This window comes from Belonocnema kinseyi, chromosome 2, assembly GCF_010883055.1.
Source record: "Belonocnema kinseyi isolate 2016_QV_RU_SX_M_011 chromosome 2, B_treatae_v1, whole genome shotgun sequence".
NCBI lineage: Eukaryota > Metazoa > Arthropoda > Insecta > Hymenoptera > Cynipidae > Belonocnema > Belonocnema kinseyi.
The window spans coordinates 65,734,639-65,743,038 of NC_046658.1; the positions used below are offsets into that span (position 1 = coordinate 65,734,639).

Consider the following 8,400-nt stretch of genomic DNA (forward strand, 5'->3'; position numbering starts at 1 on the left):
CGAAGGTAATCGTTATAGTTGATATTTTAAACAAAAAATTTCAATTCGAAATAAAAAATAGTTGAATTTTACGAAAAAGATTAATTTTCTTGAAAACAGTTGCATTTTTAACCCAAAAATAATCATAAGAAAAAGTTCATTTTGAACGGAATAATTGAATTTTCAACTAAAAACTGTACATATTTAATTCAAAATAATCAATTTCGTTCAAATTTCAACCAATGGGCGAATTTTCGACAAAGAAGTTGATTTTCTAACAAAATAGTTCAATTTGCAGCAAAGTAATTATGTTTACTTGTTATGTGTAATTATTTTTACCCAGAATATGTTTCATAGAGCAGAAATAATATTCATGTAAATAAAAGGAATAATCATTGCATTTCATGTAGCATCTATTTGGTGTAGAAACTATTTGGTTCGCGGTTTTTAAACTTTGTGTAGGAAAAATTTTTGTACCTAATAGATTTGTTCACAATTTTTTGATAATATTTTCAGAGCAACATAATTACTATTGAGTTATGTGTAGAATATATTCTGTGTAGAAAATATTCTGTTTAGGATAAATATACAAAATATTTAATTCTGTGTAGAAAATATTTTGTATCAGAAAAATATAGTCAGTAGGTATAACTTGCCAATTTTATGTTTTATCTGAAATTACAATCATAATTTTTATTGCAGAAAAAAATATTTATGTGATCGGCTTCAGTTATCCAGTTGTTCCTAGAGAAAAGGCGCGAATTCGTGTTCAAATCAGTGCCGCTCATACAAAAGAAGAAATCGATCGAGCGGTTGATGTATTTATAGAAATTGGAAGAGAGCTTCAAGTTATTCAATAGAAGTTCCAAAGTTTGTCACATCTTTCAATTTAATAATAAAAAATTGATTCAAGTTCCTGTTAGATAAAAGTCCCAAGTAATTTTGCTAGTTTCTTCTGTGATAATATTACTATATATACAATTTTAGGTTCTAAATACTCAGAAAAAACTACTATCTTGTAAGAAAACTTTATATTCGAAAAATATTTTTACAAATTGTTTTGTAAAACCCTAGTCTGAGTACACTTTTATTTTATATGATGAGTTTATTAGGGCTCTTGAAAATTTGTTGACTCCAAGGATTCAAAGTATTAGACAAATTTGAAAAATGAAGATTTTTCCATTCTTTGATTAAGATTAACATCTGTTCATATAATCTGGGAATAAGAATTGAATTGACAGCAATTATAATATATAATAAACATTTGCTTGAAACTATACTTACTCGCAAGACTTTTTTATACTTTCTTCTTCTTTTGCAGAAATAGATTTCTGTTCTGCAAATATTTTCAATTTATTTTCAATCGCATGTGTTTGGCAAATTAGAGAAGCTACGGATCTTGCTAATTTCCTGTTAGATAAAATCCCATAAGAACTATTCCTGAAAATGATTTGATATTGAGAAAAAGTGTTTGGTTAACGAAGTCTTGTGCCAAAAACATACCAAACATTAGAATCTTCATTTTCACTATTAATTAAATTACTTCTTTCTGTTATGGCATTCATACTTTTCATTCTATTTTCCCTAAGACTTTGATTTCGAAGTAAAAAAGTAAAATTGATAAAAATATAATGTCTTCGTGTCATCCGCGGCTAGAAACAAATTATTGAAGGAATGAAAAAACAGAGTCCTATGTTTTTGACACCTTCGGCCAAATTCACACAAATGGCCAATTTCTAACCATGTCTTTAAATATAACACATTTTTAAAATATATTAAATTAGAATGAGAAAATTGAAACAGCAAAATTAATTTTAAACAAAATTAGGCCTGAATATGAATTTCTGGCTGGATTTTAACATACAAATGACAAATGACATACGAATGGAATGAAAATGTTACCCTGAAGTTTTTGGAAGAATATAAAAAATACGAGTGCCTCTGGAACCCAAATTCTATCCAGTATTTTAATTGCTGTTCAAAAGAAGACGTAATTCGGAAAATTATTGATAAATTAAACATCCCGTTTTTAACACCAGCTGAGTGCCAGTGTCAAATAGAGACAATAACAAGAAAGTAAACTACTGTAAAGTTTATATTTATATACTGTCAATTTGTCTCTTATCATTATTTCTTTTTTCAAATAATAATCAGATATGAAGAAGAGCAAACAAAAATTCTCCACGGTTTGCACTCGGGAAAACCATACAAATCGAATCTTTCTTGGTATCCTTTGATGCAAGAAATGTTAACAAAATCTCTTAGCAATGGAATTGACGAAACACTTAGAATAACAGTTTGTACAAATTTAATACCAGATAAGAAAAAAAAGACCCAAATAAGTAAAAAGACGAAAACGAATCATCTATGTGGAAATAAAATTATAAATAAATTATTCAAAGAGAAAAGTAGTCCGAATAAAGAAGGGAATACGAAAATGATGAGTTATAATTCTATAAAGTACGGTCCGTGTCCAGGAATTGGGAATAATCATTTGTGTGCTAGATTGGATGATAGGACAGACAGTGAAGATAGTAGATCTAGAACCGGTAAATTTTATAAGTCTATGGAAATAATGAAGCGAAAAATCAAGAGTCTAATAATTGTAAAAAAAAAATATTTTAGGTCTGAACAATTATCCAGGGGAATCGATTTGTATAAGGGAAATTAAAAAAAGACGAGACATTCCCAGAAATAATTTATCGAAAAAATCAACTGAATGTTCTCCCCGTTGTCGGGGGCACTCAGAAAATTTTCATTACGCAGCAAGAGACAATTATAATATTTCAAACAAAACCCCTTATTTCAGCAAGGGGAAAAACTCTGATTTGAATTACAATGAGTTTAGAAATCAATATCAAAGAAGATTTTTGCCATGTCCGAATAGTGTGAAACCTCCGGATCAACTTTTTTCTTCTAATCAAAGAAATTCGTATAAAAACTCAAACAATGTAGAAACCTATTGCCCTAAGATAACCACATGTGGGAATAATTTTCACAAAACCACAGAATTATATAATCGACAATTTCAAGAATTTCCTCAATCCAATGCAATTCTAAATAAGCAATCTTGTCTCAGAAATGGAGATCAAATTTTTCCTACCACCGATAACCAGGGAATTGTTCAATTTACTCCAAAGTTCGCCACTAAATGCGAAAATGGTACATGCGAGGCTGTTTCTCAGTTAAATATTAACATACAATGTGGAGAAAAATCTTTGGATAATAGAAATATTCATACGAAAACGAATCGGGAAACCCAAACATTTTTGGAGAGAAAGCAGCAATCAGTTTCTACAAATTTGGTGAATTTTGAAACAAAAGAAACTCAAGATGAAGTTGGAAGACAGACGAAGCAAACTGGGACTGATTTTGAAGATTTTAATCAAAATGTTGAAAATACCGTTTGTGTTTCGCGTTCACAGAGTGATTATATTCTTCTGATGCCTGGGGGAAAGTCTTTAAGACTTTCTAAGAAATCTTCTAGAGAAAAATTTATGGAATGTCCGGGTGCGAATGAAAATAGATTTGTTGACGGTAAATTTGTTTTCTATATTCAAATCAATTGATTGAAGTGGAGTAAATATGTTTGGAAATATAATAACTTAATCCGTTAATTTATAGATGAGGTATTCTCTGTTTGTACTGAAGCATCATGTCAAGACTCAAAATTAGTTGATTCAGATACAATGACAACTCCTCAGTTAATTCAATGTGTAGAAGAAATGCTAAATATCAGAAATAATTATCAAGGTATTTAAGTTTAAAATATGCTGAGTTTTTCAGATTTGAAATTGCAATTTTTATTTTTGATGGTTTAATAATAATTATAGATCGAATCGGTTTCTAACCAGGCTTGTTCTTTGCATGTCTTTTTCCGATTAAAAAAAAAACAAACGTTTCATTGAAATTACGAGATTTGTTTGAAAATATGAAAAGTCAATTTTCACAACAAAAGAAAAACTACATTTATAATTATTGACACTTATTCATGAATTTGGCCTTCTATAAGGAAGAAATCCTGTGAGTTTTATGTGGGCCAAACTATTTTTGTAGCTTGGGATATTTAATTTCATCCAATCAAATTTTCGAATTTTTCGCGGAAACAATGAAAGATAAAAAAAATTAAGGAAAATGTACATCTAGAAAAGTTCTAAGAGATGTAGGACTAAAATGTTTGTTCAGTCAAAAATTATATTTCCAGGGAAAAAACATTTTTCCGGCGTCAAAAATCGTTTAGTGTCCACGAAACTGATAGGATGCAAAAAATAAAAAGGTGGGGATTTTCATATATTTTTTTTATTTCTTCGAATCTTGAAAAAATGAAAAGATTTCCTGGAAAAACCTACCTTCTCCATTTTTCGCATTTTTTAAAAAAAAGTTTCTAATTATACATATAATGAAGGCATCCTATAATTTTCATGAGGGCTTAACTATTTTTGATGCCGGAAAACTATTATTTTCCTAAAAATATAATTTTCTAATGTTTCTGGAAGCGACCCTTACAAAAATTTAGAAAATAAGTATTGAAAGAATGAGTATTGAGAAAATACAAGGCATAATAAAATAGCAAGAAGAACTTTTTAAGAACATTGCTAAATGTGAAAAAATTTATATTAAAATTTTGTTGCATCTCTCGTTGTTTGCAAGAAAAATGTGAAATACAAATCATCGCCATTTTGTTAATTTTTATATTTTTCAAGATTTGAGAGAGGACTCTAAAAATGAGAAAAAATTCGAAAAGTGGAATATCTGAATAAAATAAAAAACTATAGTTTTGAAGAAAAATGTGTGTTTTTTTTGCAAACACCAAAATTCAAATACTTGTAAATCTGTGGATTTTTTTCTTCCCAAATTGAAAAAATACGTGTAGCCTTATTTCTTTTAAAAAACATGCCTTGTTACTGAGAGATTCTGTGATTTGAAACGAATTCGAATGTATATAATAATGCTTTTTTTTTTAATACAAGCAGATGAAGTACAATCAGTTAATTTATCGAAAACCGGAAATAGAGAAGTGGAAGAATGTAAGGCCTGCAAGAATTTTGAAATTGATGACGAGGATTTGAGATTCTGTTTTAAAAAGCTTTTTAATAAAGATTTGTCAACTTCAGATTGTTTTCCTTGCTTAAAAGAAAAGATTCATCAAGAATCCACAGGGGAACTTACAAAAACGTTATTGACTATTTTGAAATATGCTCTAGACTTGGATAACAAAGCAGAAAATAATTTGAAGGGTTCGTATTCTAAAGATCAATAAAGAAAAAATCGAAGATGATTGGGGAAACGTGCAGAACTAATTTGAATTATTGTGTATGTTCTTACTAAACTCAAAAACTCTAAATTAAATTTAAAAATAAATTGCAGAGTAATTGACTTTTAATATAATTTAATTTTCGAAATACTTTGACTTTTTAAATAATATTCCAGGTTGGTGGGTTAAATCGAAACACAAGCCGGAGATGATTAAAAGAATTTGTAAATGTATAAAAAAGTTGTCAGAGATCGAGGCAGAAAAAGGATTATTTTCAAAAAATACTCTCATTGAAGAAAGTAGAAAATATTCAAAACAAGTAGAAACTGAAAATGCAGCTTTAATTTCTCGAAGTACGAATACATTTGCGGAAAATACTCCGGTAGAAATCAGTCACATTACTCTCAAAAATGTAGAAACCAATACAGATTTTGCTGATCGTCAAAAAGATGTTGGTACAAGTCCCATTAATACAAATTTTCCTGATCGTCAAAAAGATATTGGAACAAGTCCCATAGAAAATATAAGATCAACAGATGCTATGACCCAAGTTATAGCACATTTCTCACCAAAAATTATAAATAAAGGAAAAAGTATTGGGACTCAAAAAAGAGATCCCATTTTTGTAAGAGTAGTTTCAGCAAATGATCGTCCAAAAATGACGACAACACAATCGAAATCTTCTCAGTCTTCTCAATCTGGTGTCGAAGACAGTAAAAAAAATAACTGTAAACGTGTTCTTTTCAATGAGAAAAAAAAATTTGAATGTCCCAAGAAATATTTTAGATGTATAAAAGATTGTAAGGAACTAAATTGTTCGAAAATTCGAATTGCGGGTAGGAACAACAGTAGAGTAAAGAAGAAACTTTTGGATAACAAATTAACAGATGTTCCCAAAAGTAAAAGTTTAGAAAACAAAAAGGTACAAACATTCGAATATGAAAGTTTTAAATGAATTATACTGACTCATCAGATTGATTTTCTTTTTCAGATATTTTTCAGTGATTTCTGTTTGGAGAGTGAAAATTTGCCGATTACATGATGAAAAATGTATTCAATAACATGTCCAGTGTCCGCAGTTGAACAATTTTGCAGAAGTAAAAAATGTCTCAGACACTTCAATAAAATTTATAATTTTCTCAGCTTTCTGGTTTCTTCTTAGCCTTGCTTGACGTTAAACCTCTAAAACTGAAAGTGTACCTATTCAATTTTTAGTTTAAAATTGATATTTTTCTCAATGAAAAATGCACTGCTTGGGTAAAAATTAAACTACTTTGTGAAACATTCTCTTTTTTGGTTGATGATTCATCTCTTTGGTTGAAACTTGAACTGCTTTATCATTATTTCTGTAATTGGTTATCAATTATTCTTTTAAACTGGAAATGTAAATTTTCTACGTTTGGTTGAAACTTGCTCTTTTTTAGTAGAAAATTGGTCTTTTTTTGGTAGAAAACTAAGTCTAGTCTAGTCAGACTGAAAAACAAAGCAAAGGCTGCAAATTTTAGAATCATTTCTCGATGACAACTGCCAATTAATAAACAAGAAACTAATTATTATTGGTAAGGAAAAACCTTATTTTATCGATTTCTTCCAGACTATTTATTCGGTAATTTTATACCGAATAAATAGTCCGGAAGAATTCGATAAAATAAGGTTTTTCCTTACCAATAATAATTAGTTGTTTCCCAGACGTTAAATTAACAAATTTTACATCCCGAAATTCTTTATAAAACAAGAAACTTTTTTTATTCTTTGGGATTTATGAGCAGGTTGCAATATAGTATTTGTAAGTGAAATTCGTACGTGATGACTAACTTAAAATTTCATCAATATTGTATTTTTAAAAGAATAAAAGTGATCAGAATGATAAAAAATACAGAAAATTTTCCTAACTTTCTCAAATTTGCAACTTTATAAGCATTTTTTGAAGAAGTGAAAAAAATAATGAATGACTCAATTTATATTTTTTGTCATTTTTACAGTTATAAATGTATCATTACTTCAAACAATTGCAACCACTTTGCAAAATTATTTTTTTTTATACGGAGCTATAGTTAACAGAAAGATCGACCAGTAGCAAATATAAAGAACGGCATATTTCGTACAGAAAATGGGGTTGGAAATCGAGAGTTTAGTTCTAGACGATAATTAGCATCATTATATTATACAAGTTTTCAGCTTACTACAGTTTTTCCCTACAAAATATTAAAAAGATTTCCGTTTGTCCATAAGTAAGCATGTTTCGGATCTGCAATTGGTTGCACATTCATATTTCGTATTTGATAATCGAATTTTCTGTACTATTCATTTTGCAGAAATATTAGGTTTTTTCGAGTACTTATTCGATATGTATTTTTCTGAATTCGTTGTGCTTTTCAATTTGTTGTCTGAAAAGTTTACATGTTCTCTACTACTGATAGGTTTGCAAATGAAGTTTAAATATATAAAGTTTCAAATATCTTAGATTTATTATGATATTTTCTTCTCTACTGACTGATCTGAATGATTGTACTGTCAGATTCGATAATTTCATATTTTTTTAGGCTTAATCAACCGCAAGGTCAATTTTTATATTCTGAACGAGAAATCATCATAATAACATGATCATAATTATAAATGCAATTTTATGCAACTAACTGGATTTGAATCTGAATAAGAAACGGGTCATTACCTTGTCTAAATAATTAACTCAGGTCAAGGATGGAGAAGAAATAGAACAAAGAAGACGAAAGAGACGCAATTAAAGATAGAGAATTTTCAAAAAGTAGAAAAACGAATAAAACTTCCAGACAAAATGAATGAACGCCTAGATAGAATAATTTGGGAGGCACGAATAATAATTCACAATAAATATATAGAGGGTGCATATAAAATTCGCCGGGAAATTACAGTTAGGAGTTCAAATGAAGTGTATCATACAAAATATACACAAAAATAATTATTAATAGGGTAATGAAAATAAGGGAAGCCCAATCTGGGTTTATGCCATGAAAATCATGTGCTGATCAGATATTTAGCTCGAGACAAATCATATAAAAAAGTTTGAGGATAAGCAAAAAAAGTGTTTTGTTAAGTTTTTAATCTAGAAAAAGTGTTTGATAAGGTTAATAGAAACAATTTTGGAAAGTCCTGGAATAGTACAGAGTGAGTGGATTACCAGCAATATA

At 28.9% G+C, this 8,400-nt stretch overlaps 3 protein-coding genes across 14 annotated transcripts in view; 2 read left to right on the plus strand and 1 right to left on the minus strand.

Moving 5' to 3' along the window:
• Window positions 1-882, plus strand: part of LOC117166846 (2-amino-3-ketobutyrate coenzyme A ligase, mitochondrial) — a 3,960-nt gene extending 3,078 nt beyond the window's left edge. For all 4 annotated transcript variants that reach the window (XM_033351197.1, XM_033351195.1, XM_033351196.1 and 1 more), the window contains exon 6: window positions 682-882. In XM_033351197.1, coding sequence (XP_033207088.1) covers window positions 682-839 — 158 coding nt within the window. In that variant the 3' untranslated portion in view covers window positions 840-882. The remainder of the gene's footprint in view (window positions 1-681) is intronic.
• A 113-nt stretch (window positions 883-995) lies between these two features.
• On the minus strand, window positions 996-1,815 carry LOC117166848. Of its 2 annotated transcripts, none has more exons than XM_033351200.1 (3): window positions 1,483-1,815; window positions 1,264-1,389; window positions 996-1,195 (listed from the first exon to the last, which is right to left on the minus strand). In XM_033351200.1, exons 1-3 carry the CDS (start codon window positions 1,623-1,625, stop codon window positions 1,072-1,074), a joined length of 393 nt encoding a protein of 130 aa, XP_033207091.1. In that variant the 5' UTR covers window positions 1,626-1,815; the 3' UTR covers window positions 996-1,071. The 2 variants fall into 2 exon arrangements, with proteins under 2 accessions (XP_033207091.1, XP_033207090.1); XM_033351199.1 differs by having other exon boundaries at window positions 1,264-1,419; window positions 1,483-1,803.
• Window positions 1,016-7,950, plus strand: LOC117166844. 8 transcript variants are annotated; one of them, XR_004466314.1, is made up of 8 exons: window positions 1,016-2,055; window positions 2,134-2,528; window positions 2,605-3,516; window positions 3,604-3,732; window positions 4,950-5,216; window positions 5,410-6,155; window positions 6,225-6,339; window positions 7,777-7,950. XR_004466314.1 is itself a non-coding variant. In XM_033351187.1 (7 exons), exons 1-7 carry the CDS (start codon window positions 1,853-1,855, stop codon window positions 6,273-6,275), a joined length of 2,703 nt encoding a protein of 900 aa, XP_033207078.1. In that variant the 5' UTR covers window positions 1,016-1,852; the 3' UTR covers window positions 6,276-6,374. The 8 variants fall into 8 exon arrangements, 6 of the variants coding, with proteins under 6 accessions (XP_033207078.1, XP_033207080.1, XP_033207081.1 ...); XR_004466313.1 differs by having other exon boundaries at window positions 6,225-6,330; XM_033351187.1 differs by lacking the exon at window positions 7,777-7,950 and having other exon boundaries at window positions 6,225-6,374.
• Window positions 7,951-8,400: the final 450 nt, after the last annotated feature.

Coding starts and splice junctions, on each gene's coding strand:
- LOC117166848 (XM_033351199.1), bottom strand. CDS start 1,625: ATGACACGAAGACATTATATTTTTATCAATTTTACTTTTTTACTTCGA. Junction 1,420..1,482: donor AATGAAGATTCTAATGTTTG/GTATGTTTTTGG, acceptor AATCATTTTCAG/GAATAGTTCTTATGGGATTT. Junction 1,196..1,263: donor AGTATAAAAAAGTCTTGCGA/GTAAGTATAGTT, acceptor TCTTATTCCCAG/ATTATATGAACAGATGTTAA.
- LOC117166844 (XM_033351187.1), top strand. CDS start 1,853: ATGACATACGAATGGAATGAAAATGTTACCCTGAAGTTTTTGGAAGAA. Junction 2,529..2,604: donor AGATAGTAGATCTAGAACCG/GTAAATTTTATA, acceptor AAAATATTTTAG/GTCTGAACAATTATCCAGGG. Junction 5,217..5,409: donor AGCAGAAAATAATTTGAAGG/GTTCGTATTCTA, acceptor ATAATATTCCAG/GTTGGTGGGTTAAATCGAAA.